This window comes from Lissotriton vulgaris, chromosome 6 (assembly GCF_964263255.1).
Source record: "Lissotriton vulgaris chromosome 6, aLisVul1.2, whole genome shotgun sequence".
NCBI classification, from domain to species: Eukaryota; Metazoa; Chordata; class Amphibia; order Caudata; family Salamandridae; genus Lissotriton; species Lissotriton vulgaris.
The window spans coordinates 1,892,211,140-1,892,229,573 of record NC_141694.1 but is presented as its reverse complement, the minus strand read 5'-3'; the positions used below and the strand labels follow the sequence as shown (position 1 = coordinate 1,892,229,573).

Genomic DNA, 18,434 nt, shown 5'->3' with positions numbered 1-18,434 from the left:
ATAGCCTCTATTAACTCCTCCTCCACATGGAGAGAACACCGGCCCTGAGGGTGGCAGTCCCCAGGGCCATCAAGGGCTCCAGGAGGGGGGCCACGTGGCCCCCCTCCCACATTTTTGAGAAGTCCCGGGGGTGGCGGTCCCCTGCGCTAGGAGCACCTCAGAGCCCCCCTGCCCAATTTTTTCTAAGGCCCAGGGAGTGGTGGTCCCAGGAGCTGGGGGGGCCTGAGGCCCCGCCCACCCATTTGTTTGAAGCCCCGGGGGCGGCGGTCCCAGAGGTTGTGGGGGGCCCTGTGAGCCCTCCTGCATACATTACAATTGGTCCCCAGGGCTGAGGAGGCCTCAAAGCCCCCCAGTTAACATTTTAGAACCCCAGGGGTGGCGGTCCCGAGGGCTGGGAGGCATGAGAGACCCCCACCCATTTTGAAGAAGCCCCGTGGGGGGTGGCGGTCCCCGGTGCAGTGGGGGGCCCCATGAGCCCCCTGCATATATTAACTTAGAACCCCGGGGTGGCGTTCCCTGGGGCGTTGTGCAGGGAAATGGGACCCCTCCACACTTTTTCTTTTAATAATGCCCCCGGGATTTGGCTCCCCCGGGAGAAAATGAAAACATTTTGTGTGGGAGACCGCTTTTCTTTTTTTTTGTTATCAATAGGACGCGTGGATCCAACGCGCATCCCGCAATTTCTTAAATAAAATAATAATATTAAAAGTGGGCCCTGGGGGTCCTTGTAGGACCCCCTGAGCAGGCCTAGGTGGTCAGGGTATGTCTACCCTGCCCCCTTTTTGAGTTTTGTACACATTTTTTATAAACTTCTTCAGCCTCGCTTCTACCGAGGTATAAAATGGCCGCCAACAGTTCCTGGTTTCCAATGTTTACAACTGCTTGACAGCCAATTAGCATTGAGCGCATGATCGGGATGGTGCGCTTATGCTTCGATGCCAATCCTCGCACAATCCGCGGATCCACCGCACCCATAGATATATATGTACTTTTAAATGTAATTTTCTCAAAAACTACAGAACAGATTTACACCAAATAACCAAAAGGCACAAGTCTGAAACAAGGACTACATCTTTGCGAAATCTGGTGTAATTCCTTTAAGCCATTCGGGCTGTAGCCGTGGCTAAAGGTCCTATGGGAAATTTCATGGCGAAAATACGTTTTGGGACCCCCCCTTTTTCTTGGCCCCTGCTCGACGAATCACCCCCAATTTTTCAGGGAAGGAGTGGAACTGAGCTGGCCAAAAGTTTGGAAAATTTTGCGCACATTCATCAACCGATGTCAAAGTTATTCCAAATGGAATGTTGAGTATTTCCTATGGATAATAGGTCCTAACTATAACTACTTACTGGCGATAGCCAGTAGGTGATATATATCCAAACATTTTCATACACACAAATATACACATACATATACACACACTAGACTAAGGTATATTGCAATAAAGTTTGGTTAATTATTGGCTTTTACTCATGGTTTTAAGTGTTAAAGGTCTCCTTCCCCCGCTGTACCCTGCCAACAAGCGAATAATACAGCACCTCAGAGCGATAACTAATAGAGACCCCACCTATCCTGTCGCTAGACATTTGGAAAAAAAACACAATCGCGACTTACAATTTCTAACCTACTATCTCATAGTGCCAAAAGTAGAGGAGGAGGAGATCTGGAGGGTATTCTGCGTAAGTTGGAGACTAGATATATCATCAATCTCGATAGCAAAATGCCTGGAGGTCTCAATACCACAGGAGACTTATACACTTGTATCTAAACGGTTTCAGCTTCCTCTCTCTCTGCGAGTAATAGGTTCCATATTAACGGGAAAAATATGGTTCAATAATGGTTCTCAAGCTGATTCCTAATCATTTAAATCAGATATATCAGATGTACGATAAATAGAACAAAGGTGGTGAGACAATCATGTAACCACAGGCTGCCGCCAGACCTTAACCAAAACAACTATGGTTTTTTAAGTCCACATTTTTTATTACCACTCCCACACTTATGGGTAGATTTTCTTGCGTGTTTGCACAATTTTAGGTCACTTTATAGGTCCGAACCCAGAGGAGGGTTCAAATTTAATTCGAAAGCAACATGTTTGCACTTAGATAAGGGAGATAAATAAGTTTAAAAAAAGCACCAATATGGATTATAATAATGAGTAAAGACGGGAGTGACATTTTACCAAGATAAACACAATCTTAATAACTACTATCTGCATTTATGCAAGAATTAAATGATTTGTCATGTTTTTATACAATCATTTTTAATTAATATGGTTTCTCCCTAGTGTGGATTTATTGATGCTGCCTTTATTTATCCTTCCTATGGAAGACTTCATTACATGTTGTACGTACATAGTATTTCTCTCCATGAGGAATTTCTGATGTTGCTTTAGTTTTTCATTTTTTACAAATGCCTTGTGACATTCAATACATTTATATGGTTTCTCTCCTGTGTGAACTTTCCAATGTTGAATTACTTTTTGCTTACAAATACATCCCTGGTCCCATTCATATGGTTTCTCCTCAGTGAGGACTTGTTGGTGCTGATTTAGATTTGTCTTGCTTTGAAACAATGTATTACATCCTGTACATTCATACGGGCTGCTCTGCAGTGTGGAATATCTAATGTTGCTTTAGACAGACCCTCCAGGATTTCACGGCAAACTGCGAAATCGGCACTTTTGTCAAAATGAAGCGATTTTTACAAAAGTGCCCGCGAAATCGGAAGAAACAGAAATGAATGTGCCTTTCACATACTATAAAATGTAATTAGATTGACGTTGTGCATAAAAGAAGAATCCATTCTGCTGTTTTACAGCAGCCCGAGGGAGGCACATGCGCGGTCTTAAAAGCGAGGAGACAAAAATATGAGTTACACAGCCTAATAAACGTGACATTTCTGCACGATCACATACTGAGCTCCCCTTACTCTTCTGAAAAATAAGGAGCTCTGTTTCTGTGATATGATTCACTTTGGAGTCCAGAAATATACACGGGGGAAACATTCCTGTTAGCAGATGTCACAATCTTGTGCTTAAAATGTGTTTAAGGCACGAAGGCACAGAGGGAGGATAATAATAGCTAGCACACCTTTACATATGGTCCTGCAGAATGTGGCTGATCTATGGAGCGCTTTATTTGAAAAATGTAGAGATTCCAGTGTGCATGGCCAATATGTTCCTTTGAAGATGCCTCCTTCTAATGTCTACTTGGGGATACAATTTCAATTTGTTTAGTGAGAACACTGTGTTTTTATTGTTTGTTGGCATGTTCAATCATCTGACCTTGTGACCTAGACTGAAATGAAATATATTGGCCTCTCTCCCAGGTGATCTAAACGGGCAGCTTTTCTTTGTATAACTTTTCTCCCAGGGTTTTGGGGCTTCTGACAGACTTGGAGCACAGTCACACAGCAATTATGGCTTGCAGGTGCAGACTTTGATTTAGAAATTCCTGCTCTCCCCTCACCCATTGAACCCTGCCCTCCCCTCATTCACTAGTGCTTAAAAACTGACAGATAATCAAGCGAAACGTGTACAAATATACATGTTTAGGATTCAAGACCCATGCCCTTGAAGGCAAGCTATTCCCATACTCTGGTGCCAGTGTGCACATTTGATGTGTGAATGAATCCTTTACTTGGCACAACTGCACGCTTTAAAGGTCTTTCACAAACAAATGGCTGGATATATTTATGACCCCCTCCCAGCTTTGGCCTTTTTCGATTTCCTGGTGTCACGCTCTGTCAGTTATGAAAACATTAATTTCTCTGTATCACACCCAAAAAGTGTTCTCACTCTGGAAGGAGTGTGCACAATTACGATAATGTTCAAGCTGAAAAAACAATGCAAACCAAAACTCAGACATGCAGGGTGTTCCATGTGTGATGATACACAACCATAAACAAAGCATTTGCAATGCAATAGGTCTCACATTTGCGCGAGTTTGAGCTACTGGCATTGTTTATGTGCTGGTTTTCAAAACAGATAAAAAAGGCATTGCCATTAACAAAGCCAATAGCCTAAACCTTCGCAAATGCAAGACCTAATGACTGCTCAGAAGAACTGCAAGATTAACACAACAAGCATACATGTTCCGTGGGCATTTATTCATTAACACCTAGGCTGCTGCCCAGATTTATCCCCGGTGCTGAGCCCCAATGTTAATGGGTGTGGTCATGACGAAACGGTTCCGTCATGAGCACAGCTCAACCGATGCTCATGACGGAACCGTTCCGTCATGAGCATCGAAGGGGTTAACATGTTTATGTCCTATATGTAGCCTTGAAGCCAAACAAAGTGTTTACATTGTAAATAAACCAAATTAACATAGCTTCATGTTGTTAAATAACTCAAAAATGAAGATATCTGTGTTTGTCGTAGGAAAAACTGCCAAAAAAAATGCCCCAAAATTGCCGCTAAATTTCCATATTTGTGCCGCTAAATTTCCATATTTGTGCCGCTAAATTTGCTAATCCATGCCGCTATATCCTGGGGGGTTTGTTTAGATTCTTCTTCTATCTATACACTATTAAATTCAGGACATTTAGATGGTTCCTACCCAGTGTGGATTTTCTGATGTTGCTTTAGAGTATTCTTCCATCTGAATAGTTCATCACATTCAGTACATTCATAGGGTCTCTCCCCAGTGTGGACTTTCTGATGTTGCTTTAGCTGTGTATTTGTTATAAATTCCTTGTCACATTCTGTGCATTGAAATTGTTTCTCCCCGGTGTGGATTTTCTGATGTTGCTTTAGCTGTCTAATTGTTATAAATGCTTTGTCACATTCAGTGCATTCATAGGGTCTTTCCCCGGTGTGAACTTTCTGATGTTCCATTAGATGTGTCTTTCTAATAAATTCCTTATCACATTCAGTGCATTTATAGGGTCTCTCCCCGGTGTGGACTTTCTGATGTCGCATTAGATGGGACTTTCTAATAAATGCCTTATCACATTCAGTGCATTCATAGGGTTTCTCCCCGGTGTGGACCATCTGATGTAGCATTAGATTTGACTTTTTAATAAATGCTTTGTCACATTCTGTACATTCATGAGGTTTCTCCCCAGAGTGGATCTTTTGATGCCGCTTTAGGATGCGCTTTGTAAAAAATGCCTTCTCACATTCAGTGCAGTTGAATGATCTCACTCCAATGTGAACATGTTGATGTTGCTTCAGGTCTTTATTTGTTATAAATGCTTTTTCACATTCTGTACATTGATATGGTCTCTCTCCAGTGTGGATTTTCTGATGTTGTTTTAGCATTCCATTTGTTATAAATGCCTTGTCACATTCTGTACATTCATATGGTTTCTCCCCAGTGTGGACTTTTAGATGCTGCTTTAGAAGCGTCCCCCTTCTGAACACTTTTTTACATTCTGTACATTCATATGGTTTCTCCCCAGTGTGGATTTTTAGATGTTGCTTTAACTCTCCATTTGATATAAATGCCTTGTCACATTCTGTACATTGATATGGTTTCTCCCCAGTGTGGATTTTCAGATGTTGCTTAAACTCTCTATTTTTTCCAAATGCTTTGTCACATTCCGGACATTGATATGGTTTCTCTCCTGTGTGAACTTTCTGATGTATTTTTAAACTTCGCTTTGCAATAAATGCCATGTTACATTCTGCACATTGATATGGTTTATCTCCAGCGTGGCGTTGCTGATGGTGCTTTAGCTCTCCATTTGTTCTAAATGCCTTGGAACATTCTGTACATTCATACATTTTCTCCCCAGTGTGGTCTTTCAGATGTCGATTTAGATTATTCTTCCATCTGAATGCTTTATCACATTCAGTACATTTATATGGTCTTTCCCCATTGTGGATGTTCTGATGTCGTTTTAGATCTCCATTTGTTCTAAATGCCTTGTCACACTCTGTACATCGATATCGTTTCTCCCCAGTGTGGACCTTTCGATGTTGTTTTAGCTCTCCATTTGTTCTAAATGCCTTGTCACATTGCGTACATTGATATGGTTTCTCTCCTGTGTGAACTTGCTGATGTCTTTTTAAACTTTGCTTTAGAATATATGCCTTGTTACATTCTGCACATTGATATGGTTTGTCCCCAGTGTGTATTTTCCGATGGTGCTTTAGCTCTCCATTTGTTCTAAATGCCTTGGAACATTCTGTACATTGATATGGTTTCTCTCCATTATGGTCTTTCTGATGTCGCTTTAGAGTATTCTTCCATCTGAATACTTTATCACATTCAGTACATTTATATGGTATTTCCCCATCTGTACATTGATATGGTTTCTCTCCATTGTGGTCTTTCTGATGTCGCTTTAGAGTATTCTTCCATCTGAATACTTTATCACATTCAGTACATTTATATGGTCTTTCCCCATTATGGATTTTCTGATGTTCTTTCAGCTCTCCATTTCTTCTGAATGCCTTGTCACAGTCTGTACATTCATACTGTTTCTTACCAGTGTTGACCTTCTGTTCTGTACATTCATAAGGTTGCTCACCATTGTGGATTTTGTAATGCCGCCTTAGATTTTCTTTCCGATGGAACACTTTCTTACATTCTGTACATTTATATGAGTTCTCCTCTACGTGGTCACTCGGACCCTGCATTAGGTCTTTCATTGCAAAGAACACTTTTCCAATCTCAGTGCTTCAATATGGTTTTTCTCCCATATGAATTTATGACGTTGCACTGCTGTTTCTCTGCCTAATAAATGTTTTGCCACATTCTAGATATCCGTACGGTTTCTCTTCTGCATGTTCTTTCTGATACCAGGGTAGCTCTTTCTTCGTAATGAGTACATCATCGGACTTGCTTCAGAATGTCAGTGTTTTGTCTTCTATGTATATCAGCTGATGCCTAAGAGCCAAGTACAGACCTCGTTGAGCAGTTTGGGTTTCTTGCTGTAGAAAGATTTGGCAACGCATTAGCCCTCAAATGAAGAGATTTAGTGGTATACTGTTTTTACATCACCTCCCACTCTTCATAATTAATGCCTTTACCGTCTTAAATTATTACTGCATTTGTTTCACCTGTTAGATTAAGAAAAAGATACACTGAATAACCTTAATTACAGAGCCCATACAGACAAGTGCGCTGAGAAACATTGTAGATTACACTTTCAATGTAAAGATACAGTAGGCAGTTAAAGGGCATACGATCCTTCCGTGATCCCCTTCTATAAAGGAGTGTAGACTGAAGAAGTAAACAAAACACCAGTGAACATTCCTTATTTAAGGAGCCAGACCATCTCCCCATGACACAATTCAATGTTAAATCCATAGCGACAAGATGCCCCTATTCATATCAAGGGAATGCTCCAATTATCACACAACCTAAGAAATAATACAAGATGGAGCATGATAAACAGCATGATAAACAGCATTCCAATAACGGCAAGAAACATAAGTATTTGCTGCAAGGGAGTCCTTTATACTATCAGAGCCTGGGACAGGATCCGTACTGGTACCATGAGCTTCTTCCACATAGTGTAACTCCAGAGATTAGAGTCTCTGACCAGATCTACACAAGAAAAAGGGGTTTACAAACATTTTAAACACATAATGACAACATCAATATGTCTCACCTTTTAGACGTATAGGCTTTCCCAATGCTGCAAAACATCAGAAAAAAAAAAAGATAAACAAAAGTGCAATGAGGTTGCCGTCTGTTGCATGCACATTTTCCTCCACAAACATGCACACCTACAGAATTACACATGCACCATTTTCCGTTTAGTCTAGTGTTAGCTAAAACCTTGTATTTACAAAAATTACATGTATGATAAACTTAAGGGTTTTAGCTCTCCATCCATTGGCTGTTTGCTGTGCTTCATATTTTAATTCCGGCCACTACAGAATACAGCATGGGGCAGTGGGCCTGCCTACTTCAGCTACTGGCTAACCGCAGTGACTGCAGTTTATCAATTCCTGCCTCCTGCTAATGATGTTGTAAATTCCTTCTGGAACTGTCTTTGTTTACACAATTTCTGCTTTCTCAGAGTATAGCAAATGGTGTCCATTTGAACAGTTCCTTTATAATGTAATTCACTTTTTAGAATGCATTTGTGAAAATGGAAAAGGAACAGGAATCAGAAGACGAGCATACCATTCCCTGGCATGTTCTATGCTTACCTGAATACACTTCTCTTCCTCTGCAGCCCGATAGTCATCACAAGGGTCAGACAGAAAAGGAAAACACAACAGCAGGAGAACCGGATGGTGCCGGTCATGAGGTCACCACAGAACCAATCAGAGAGTGGGGGGACCTTTTAAATCCCGAAATACGGAAGAAGGTGGCTTAACAGAAAACACCAAAGGGAAAAACAGCACTGGTGCAGATGCCGGTAAGAGCTACACCTCTGAAGATTGTTTGGAGCCAAAACCAACCAGTTTCCTTGCCAGAGGCTGGAAGCAAGAAAACCAGTTAGTGTTTAATAACTATCATCCCAGCTGCCTGGACCTCCACACTTCCTGGTGAAAGGACCAGAGGAGAAGCAGTAACAGAATTCCCTGCTGCCACCTTCTCGAATTCTTTCATTACTGGCAGCGAACTTGCAATGGCAGAGTGCGACCGAGTCCCTGACCCGGCATAACACCCGCCACGTATCAGGAGAAACATCGCTAAGCCACGTAAGGGGCAGGATCTTGGGGAGACGGGTGAAACCTTAGGTGTAAAAAGAAGAGCGGCAATCTATCTGGTGGTGTTCTTATGTTTTGTATTTCCCTCTTCCTTTTTTTCCTTTTTCATCGTTCCACTTTTAGGGCTTAAAATATTAAATGTCTATAAGCCTTGTATAAATAGTCAGTTGACACAATAAGTGAAATTTGTTTCTTTCAATCTTCCGTTCCTTTTCTTAAGTTGCACACACTAAAGACAAAGACTTCTCGTCCACCATTTTTGTTGGCTTAATCAGGTGGATGTACGGCTTTACGACGCGTACTCTTACACCGCGTGCAGTTACAACACCGTTTTTTCAACACAAGTCATTACCACAACTTGCGTTGGAGGGGGTGCGGACTTATGAATTTTTAAATTTTCTATTCCAACACCAGCCTATGTACAGTAGGGAAGGTGTTGGATAGTAAATTAAAAAATTCCTTGTCCTGCAGCGCCCTCGAGCGCAAGTCGTGGTAACGACTTGAGTTGAAAAGACCGCGTTGTAACGGCACGGCGGTGTAACAGCCGCGTCGTAAAGGCTGTTCCCCTAATCAGGAGCATGGGTGTTTTGCTCTCTGGGAACCAGCCTATCCTCTCTTATACCTAGTATTAGAAAGAAGAGTGACTTACCCTGACAATCTTTTCTTTTCCTAGGGCATCAAGAAGACAGGCCGAGGACTCTGCCAGGACCTAGAAAAGAAAAATAGACAACGTGTTAAAGAACTTTGTTTCTTTTTTGACTTTGTATAATCAAACTGAACTTAAGTTGACCAGACTAAGTGGTCAACCGGCTTTTATAGTGAACTTATAAATAAAACCCCTCACTTAACTTCCTTTGTATCTGGTTATTGGCCCGTTAAGCGACAGCATGCAATTAAATACATTTATAATTGAACTGAATGTATTTTAATTGAGGTCTACAGCTATGCTTGTAAACCAACTTAGTCTGTATGTCTTGCGTGTAGGCCTTTTTAATTTATTTTCAGTGCTCTTGTTTGCTGAGCTTTTATAGGTATTTAATTATTACTTTACTAGTTGAATCTGTGCTGTCTGGTCTGACTTTGCAACCCTATTTATCTATATGTGTCCATCAACTCGTTTATCTAAATGTCCTATATATGTAGCTACCGGTCGATCAACCTATTTACTGTCATTCTATCCATGCGACTTATCTTTGCAAATTAATCAATCTTTTTGAACTCTATCTTTGCAAATTGTCATTCTATCAATGTATCTATCTTTTCAAGTTGATCTAGCTCTATCAGAAAGGTTATCTTTATCAATCTGTTTTTCCAACCCTGTCCATCTGTCTTTATAAGACTATTTGTTTTGCAAGCCTCTATATTTTGCTAAACTTTCAACCATCTGTACCATTTGTAATAAAGACCAACAAAAACATTACAAAAAAGCATTAGCAAAGGCAAAAGGTTGGCAGCCACTACCAGATCAATTACCAAATTTGTGTAAAACACTTCTAATGGTTTTCAGTCAGACGTCATCGATAAGTCTATTCAGTCGTTCACATTTTCCCCTTTTTGGCAGCTGGCTGGGCCTTTGTTCCAGGCTCCAGCCCTTGTGAACTCCCCCTCCGGGCAGTCACGGACCGTGTGTTTGCACAGGTCCAGTCAGGTGATACCAACATTTCCGAATGTGTCTGGAAATCTACCTCTTTCCAAGCCTTGTGCTCAAGGTCATTTCCCAACAGACAGTCGAATGGCACGACAGGGCTCACTGCAATTCGTAGAAGGCCTGTGACCCCTCCCCACTCAAAGGGAATTTCAGCCACGGGATAGTGACCCACTCTACCGTCGACCATCACAACTGGGTGGAGTACATTGGGAATCACATGCTCTGGGGACACCAGCTGTCTTCTTACCATAGTCATACTGGCACCTGTGTCCCGCAGAGCCTCCCCCTTCTGGCTGTTGATGGTGACCCATTGCCTATACTTGGTGGTATTTGGGGGCACTTGGAACTTAGGAACCATCTCACTGTCTACCAGGGACACTAGGGTCAGCTCTGCCCACTCACCCCCATTGTCTAGAGGCAGCTCCTCCCCAAGCACTACACTCGCCACCCCTGGGGGGTTTCCTCCAGTGGGAGGGTGCGCTCTCTTTGGACACTTGGGATCTCCTTTATAGTGTCCAACTTCAGCGCACTCGTAGCACAGAACAATTCTGGGCTGCGGACTACGGTCAGGGTAAGTGGGTTTTGGTTGGCCAGATTTGGCTGGGGAACCAGATTCTTTTCCATACGAGCTATTTTGGGGGCCTTTGTAGAACTCCTTTTTATCTCCCCCTCTCTCTTCTGGGAAGAACCCTGTCCAGGTTTTTGGGAGTCTCCCCCAGATCCCTTAGAAGACACCCTAGTACTAGCCCAGGTGTCCGCCTCCTCTGCAAGCTTCCTAGGGTTAGTCAGCTTGCTGTCCACCAGGTGTTTTGGCGCAGCTCCAAAAAACATTTCTCGAGAAGGTGCTCCTTTAGGAACAGATTGTACAACCCCTCGTAATCAGTAACCTCACTGCCCTGCACCCAGCCCTCTAATGCCTTTCTAGCGTAGTCCAAAAAATCCACCCAGTTTTGCGTCGGAAGCTTGTGGTTGTTCCGAAATTGTTGTCGGTATTTCTCAGGGGTTAGCCCAAACTTCCTGACTAAGGCGATCTTCATTGTGGGGTAATTGGTCTGTTCCTCCTGTTCTAGAGCTAGAAGGGCATCCCTCCCCTCCAGAGGCATGTACTTGTACAGGCCAACCCCCCCCCCCCCCAATGACTTTCAGGAACCCCATGGGCTCTCAACGAGACCTAATAGGCAGCCAACCACTTGCCAATGTCATCCCCTATGCTAAAACTGGAGACTACACCTTTGGGAAGGCAGAGTCTGGGCTCCCTGGTAACTTCCTTAGGTACACTGCCATCAATGGGATTACTGGGGATCCCTGCCTGCAGGGCTTTAAGATCCAGTTCCCTTAAAGTAAGCTCATGGATAAACCTCCTCTCCTCCCGCTCCTTCTCCAACAGTGCTAGCTCCAATTTTAGTTGTCTCTTCTCCCTCCTGTCCGCTAATTCTACTGTGGACAAGCTCCTCCCAGAAACACTACGGCCCGCCCTAGAAGGTGTCCCAGGCTCTGCTAGCAGGTTGCCGCCTTCATTTTGGAACAGTGGTTCTAATTCTTCGGTGGTGTTAGGCTCCCTTCCTTCCTCGTCCCTCCCCCCATCCGGGTGAGCTGCTACCCATGCTCTCAAGCTGGTTTGAAGTTCCGCCTTCTTCGCGCCACGCTTAAAGAACACCCCTTTTTCCTGGCAAAATTCTCCAAGCTGCGTCACTGAGTAATTTTCCATCTCAGCCAGCTCGAACTCCATTTTGCCAGATGGGCCCTCAGACATTTGCATGTGATACTTGTTAGAAAGGCATTAAATAGGAGCTACCTACAACCACCAATTAAGGAAAGATTTGGAAGAACCAAAAAGGCCAATTGAAGAGACTAACTCTAGGACATGGGTACTCCCAAACTTTCTCTCTGGGGCCAAATATACAGTGTGGTGTGTCCGAGGGCCGCACCAGTGAGGGCGGGGTCAGTGGGGAAGGGGCGGGCTAGAGCAACAAAAAAAACACAGGTTCCTGCAGCGGAGGCCTTCGTCCACTGAGCTACCAGACCCGGCCTGCACACATCTCTCTTTCTCTTTCTCTCTCTCTCTTGCTTTCTTTCTTTCTCTCGATTTCTCTCTCTCTTAGTCTCCCTCCCTCTCTGTCTCTCTCCCTCTCCGTCTCCGTCTCCCTCCCTCTCCGTCTCCCTCCCCCTCTGTCTCCCTCCCCCTCCGTCCCTCCCTCCGTCTCCCTCCCTCCGTCTCCCTCCCTCCGTCTCCCTCCCTCCGTCTCCCTCCCTCTGTCTCCCTCCCTCTGTCTCCCTCCCTCCGTCTCCCTCCCTCCGTCTCCCTCCCTCCGTCTCCCTCCCTCGGTCTCCCTCCGTCGGTCTCCCTCCGTCGGTCTCCCTCCGTCGGTCTTCTTCCCTTGGTCTTCTTCCCTCTGTCTCACTCCGTCACCCTCCCTCCGTCACCCTCCCTCGGCTGTCGCCCTCCCTCTGTCTGTCGCCCTCCCTCTGTCTGTCGCCCTCCCTCCCTCCCTCTGTCTGTCGCCCTCCCTCCCTCCCTCCCTCTGTCTGTCACCCTCCCTCTGTCTGTCTCCTTCTGTCTCCCTCTATCTCCGTCCCTCTTTTTCCCTCCCTCCGTCTCCCTCCGTCTCCCTCTCTCCATCTCCGTCCCTGTGTCTCCCTCCCTCTGTCTCCCTCCCTCTGTCACCCTCCCTCTGTCACCCTCCCTCTGTCACCCTCCCTCTGTCACCCTCCCTCTGTCACCCTCCCTCTGTCACCCTCCCTCTGTCACCCTCCCTCTGTCACCCTCCCTCTGTCTCCGTCCCTCTGTCTCCGTCCCTCTATCTTTCTCTGCCTCCCTCCATCTCCGTCCATATGTCTCCCTCCCTCGGTCACCCAGCCTCCCTCTGTCACCCTCCCTCGGTCACCCTCCCTCTGTCACCCTCCCTCTTCACCCTCCCTCTGTCACCCTCCTTCTGTCACCCTCCTTCTGTCACCCTCCTTCTGTCACCCTCCTTCTGTCACCCTCCTTGTCTCCGTCCCTCTATCTTTCTCTGCCTCCCTCCATCTCCGTCCATATGTCTCCCTCCCTCTGTCACCCTCCCTCCCTCTGTCACCCTCCCTCGGTCACCCTCCCTCGGTCACCCTCCCTCGGTCACCCTCCCTCTGTCACCCTCCCTCTGTCACCCTCCTTCTGTCTCCGTCCCTCTATCTTTCTCTGCCTCCCTCCATCTCCGTCCATATGTCTCCCTCCCTCTGTCACCCTCCCTCTGTCACCCTCCCTCTGTCTCCCTCCCTCGGTCACCCTCCCTCTGTCACCCTCCCTCTGTCACCCTCCCTCTGTCACCCTCCCTCTGTCACCCTCCCTCTGTCACCCTCCCTCTGTCACCCTCCCTCTGTCACCCTCCCTCCGTCTGGGACACGCCGCCTCACAACGCCTTCCCTGTCATCCTCCTGTGCTCTATGTTGGTTCCAAGGGTTGTGATGTCACTGAGCACCAGGCAGGGGGTTGCACGGCTCTAGGTCTCAGCTGAATGGGCTTGTGTCCACTGCGCACCCTGGTCCCGCCTGTGTAAATGTAAATGTAAATGTACAGGTATTTATATAGCGCAAATCACCAACCGGTCTCTAAGCGCTTGCTTAGGGAACCCGTCCTGGTATTCCCCTGTGAGATAACCCCGGCAGGGTATCCGCAAGGTGAAAGCCAGGCATCCCACCGCGAGGGGCCGTTGTGGAGATTAAGCAAGCTATTGCCCAGAGTCGCAGAGTGTGAACCTGTGAATCGAGTAGGCACCGGAGCGAGAATTGTCGAGTCCATGGACATTTTAGGACTCAAGACCCCGCTGAGCCGGGAAATGAACCCTGGTCCCGGGCTGACCTCTGCTTCCAGGTCTGCCTCCTCTAACCAGTGAGCCACACTTCTCCACATAGTGCTTGTTGGTCAAGTGGTGGTGGGTAGCAACCCCCTCCTCCTCACTCCTCAGGTTGTTGGTGTGGCCCCTTCCCATGCTTCACAGGTACGAGCAACGATGAATCACTGCATTTATGCCCCCAGGCCACCTATGCTTAGGATATTGCTATCTTGACTATGTGCAGCTGGACGAGGATTGGCAAGGTTGCGATGTATGCAAGTCTTTCCATGGCCCCTTGGCCTTTTGCGTGCAAGGGCAACGTTATTTCCTAGCTCACTGTAATGTTGGAGCGGTTCCTGTGGTCTTTTGTACAGCTAAGCTTGGCCCACTGTATGCGGTCAATGGTGCTTTACAGGAGGACACGCCACTCAGATGCAGGGAGCACTCGCGTCGGGCTGGGACATCCCCAGTATTTTATGCCTTCTTCGGTTGCACGACAAGGAGGGATCCCGCTGCGCTCGCACAGATCACACTGTGCCGTCCAGATCCCTGGAGTGCAGCCGCAAGCTGAGCTCTCTGGCCAGGAATTGCTTCGGAACCACCCTCCTCCCTGCACTATCCTCCGCGCTCACTGGTCTTGGCGGGAGGGCACCCTAGAGCTCCATATTCTCCCCCGACCCTCGCTTCTTAGACAGCATCACGGAGCAGCACAGAGGACTGGGCCTCCTCACCAGCCAGCAGGGGTTCTGGATCTGCATCGTACAGCCCCCAGACTTCTCAGGGCAATCTTCTCCCGAAGGACACCTCCTACCAGCCGCTCCTGGGTCGGACTCCCACTGGGTTCCCCATGACCCCGAGTGCCTGCCGGGTATTGCCATCCACAATTGCAGCAGCTCCACCCAGTTTGTTTTCGGCCGCCTGCATGTGCGTGCCCAGGCTGAGACAGCTTCGAGCGCACACGCACACACACACACACACACACCTGCACCCGAGCACTTCACAGGTCTTTAAAAGACCATTAGCCTGTTAATGGGGCTTTGTTGCATTTCATCTATTCTTAGGCCCCTGCAGCTCTGCTCTAACACTGGAATCGGCCCGGCCCACAACAGAGTCTCTCAGACTTGCGCTGCTGAAACCCTCAGTGTTTTAAGACACTCTAATTATTTTTTTCCTAAAACACGGGTACGATGTCTGCAAGGTCCGCGGTCCGTCAGTGAAGGCTTGACGGGCCGCTGGCGGCCCGTGGGCCGTACTATGAGAACCCGTGCTCTAGGAAGACAAAGTTGCCAGTCCGAGAAAGAACAAAAATTAGGTGTAAGGTGCGTGGTACACACTAAGTTGCTGTAGGGTGTATGCAAGCACAAATCCGATCCCACCGCTGAGCACCAAATGTTGGAACCAGGACTACCGGTTAAATTAGGGTAGCATGGCACTGAGTGGGTAGGCTAAATTTAGAAGGCTTTGGGGTCGTACTTGCACAACACACACTACAGCATCCCAGCGCAAACCCACCAAAAATGACACCACGCCGTCTTTGTTAAATAGAAAATAGTGAGGCTTAATCTCTGTGTATTAAAAAGGAGGAATGAAGGTTCCAATATATAATAGATTAGGACTTAGACATTTCACTTTGTGAATTACTCACATTATTTAAACAATACATCACATTTCCTCACAGTTGTCAAAGCACCAGGTTTCTGAATACCTTCAGCTAAGCAATTAGCCGGGTAATACATCACCCATAATACAATAGGAGCATATGACAGGTTAAACCAGTTGGATAAGTACATTAATTTCTACTTTAGTGGGTGTATATATCCACTTGGGGCAAGCATTTTAATAATTGACATTAAGTTTTAGCAGTCTTCTGAATCAATTTGAGTTAGCTGGAAAATATATTAAGAGGAGAGTAATGACGATTTCTTATACCGAGTGCTCTGTTTCTTTCTCACTCCTGCGCAAAGATGTAATCATGGAGGCTTTACTTCTGAGGGAGAAATTGAAGCCTGGGACCTACTCTCTGAAAAAGAACCACTCACAATGTTCTTAGAGAGGGGATTTACTTAGGGCAAGTTCGTGGCACCCGCAATCACCACAGTTCGCCCCCTCCTTGCATGTTCCTTTTTCTTCAGCCCCTCCCTCCTTTGTACCGCCCCAGATACCTGTGCACCCGATCAGCGCCTTTGTTATTCCTTCTTTGAGGCAAGCTGGTGAGTCCGCACTTCCCCCGCCCTCCCAATCACGCCTTCTGTCGTTTCACCTGAGGTAGGCGGGGGCCGCAGCCGAGCCGCGGCGTGTAGACTCCCGAGGCCCCAAAGCAGACGGGCCTCCGTGCACCCGCTCCCATCCACTGGAGCGACAGACGGTGAGTCAATCTGACCTTCTAATAGTCGCAGCAGCTTCCGGTCCTAGAAGGAGCTCCAACTTCACTGAGCGAGGCGACGCGCTAGGCAGGAGTCCGATTACCCAGCGGCCCCGCCCAGCGTCTCTCAAGGCCTCGCGCCACTCCCCCTCCCTCACGCCTGACGCTTGGATCTCCGCAGTGGCACACTAATGTCTTAGGCAACACACGGCGCAAGTACGACCAGCGCGCTTTACCATGGCAAAACAGGGCTAGGGCAAAAGTCAAGGACCCGCTTCTCTTCAGGGGGCAAAGGTCTCTTGTTCCTCATTGCCCTATAAGCCCACAGCGTCACCCTCCAAGGTTTCTGAGATTGGGACAAAGTCACTCTCAATAGTTGAAATTAGTTAAGTTTTCTTGATGGATGGCCACACTGGGATGTGATGCTCGCAGATCTTCCCTCATAGGCAGGGCCAGATCAACAGGAATGAGGGCAGCACCCACAACTAACTCACAGCCCCTAAAAGCTGTCAGATTAGCCTGAGACACAATCCCCCTGGCGCAGTTGTCTACACTCCAGCCAGCCCAGCAGTGACAAAATGACCGCCCAGTGTCCTCTCTTATATAGCCTGGGCCCAGGTCACTAGAGTGGACCGGAAGGTTCTGGAACCCCTAGTGTTATCCTATGGGCCAGAGTTCTGAGGTAATTTCTAGCAGGCGTCCATCTTAGGAACTCTCTCTACCCACCATTTTAGGAAGGTGCAGCTGTGCCTCAGCACTGATTAGCAGTGGTGGGGTGGTGGGGCACTCGGAGACCTAAGGCCACACAAAAAGAATTGGTGGAAAAAGAAATGTGAGGCAGAAAGGGAAAAAAATAAGGGGAGACCATCCAAAAGCTGACAGATCTAACACTCCTTTGGGCAGGGTGCAGTGTATTTGAAAGGTAGAACATGTACTGGTGTGTGTGACATGCCCGGATAGTGGTTGTGGGTTGACTATCCAGCTTCGGAGTGACAGAAGCTGGGGATGTACATTCTCTTCAGACAGCCAACTGGGGGTTGGGGGGGTGGGGTGCGGGTCGAGGTGTGTCCTGCCTTTCCTGGATGACTCGGGCTGGGGTGAATAGGCCTGGGCTGCATTTAGAGTAGCGAGAGGAGATTTCCTCACACCTGAATGGGCCAGGTCTGCCTTGGACATTGCTGTCTCCATCTCCTGCTGGGAAGCTGGGCCAGGGAGGATAGAACATGTTTGCACTAAGCACAGACACTCTCTGCAAAGAGAACAGAGAGAAATGCGGTATAAATATTGGGGCCCAGAATTTGCTTGGATCAAGGAACCTGCCAAGAAGAAGAGCTGGAAGAACTACAGGGAGCAGTACTGCCCCATTGCTGTGTAGTTGCTTTGTTGGGTAGGCCTGCAATTGCTGCTTCAGCCTCGGGGAGTGAAAGGACTGGACTGAACTGAACTGTCTTTACTTGTTGCTGAGTATCTCCAAGGGTTTTAAATAGAGCGCGCCTCCTGTTTACAAGGTCTCAGGTACAGCAAAGCCTTCCCCTACCTCTGGTTGCCCCCTCTGGAACTACAGTTTCAGTTGCCACAGAGGGGGGAAGCAGCAGTCACGGTCACCAACCCTGCTGTGGACTCCATGTCGTGAAGACACCCCAGAGGGCACCAGTGTATTTCACACCGCAACCCTGGTCTCACCCACAACTGCCTCCGCCACCGAGCAGCTGCTTGCACCGCGACCTGTGGGCACCACTCTGCACCACCTCGCTTAACTCTGCTGCCCTGGTCTCATCGAAGTCGCTGCTTGCGACAGCCGTCACTGCACCATGGTTTGGGGGCACTGCTCGTAAGTTACATGATGCACCGCCCCGTTCCACACCGAAGTCTGGGCCGGCTGACACCAGCTCACCTTAACCAGCACTGTTGCTTGCATCGTGACCTGTTCGCACCATGACGAGCACCGCCTCACTCCACACTGTAGCCATGGTCTCACCGACGCCGCTGGACGAC

At 47.2% G+C, this 18,434-nt stretch overlaps 1 protein-coding gene across 1 annotated transcript in view; it reads right to left on the bottom strand.

The window, feature by feature from the left end:
* Positions 1 to 2,246: 2,246 nt before the first annotated feature.
* The window catches only part of LOC147709796 (uncharacterized), a 66,063-nt gene continuing 49,875 nt past the window's right edge, over positions 2,247 to 18,434 (bottom strand). The window contains exons 3-5 of the mRNA XM_086928263.1: positions 9,270 to 9,329; positions 7,567 to 7,593; positions 2,247 to 7,012 (exon numbers count right to left, since the gene is read on the bottom strand). Coding sequence (XP_086784389.1) covers positions 4,559 to 6,601 — 2,043 coding nt within the window. The 5' untranslated portion in view covers positions 6,602 to 7,012; positions 7,567 to 7,593; positions 9,270 to 9,329 and the 3' untranslated portion in view covers positions 2,247 to 4,558. The remainder of the gene's footprint in view (positions 7,013 to 7,566; positions 7,594 to 9,269; positions 9,330 to 18,434) is intronic.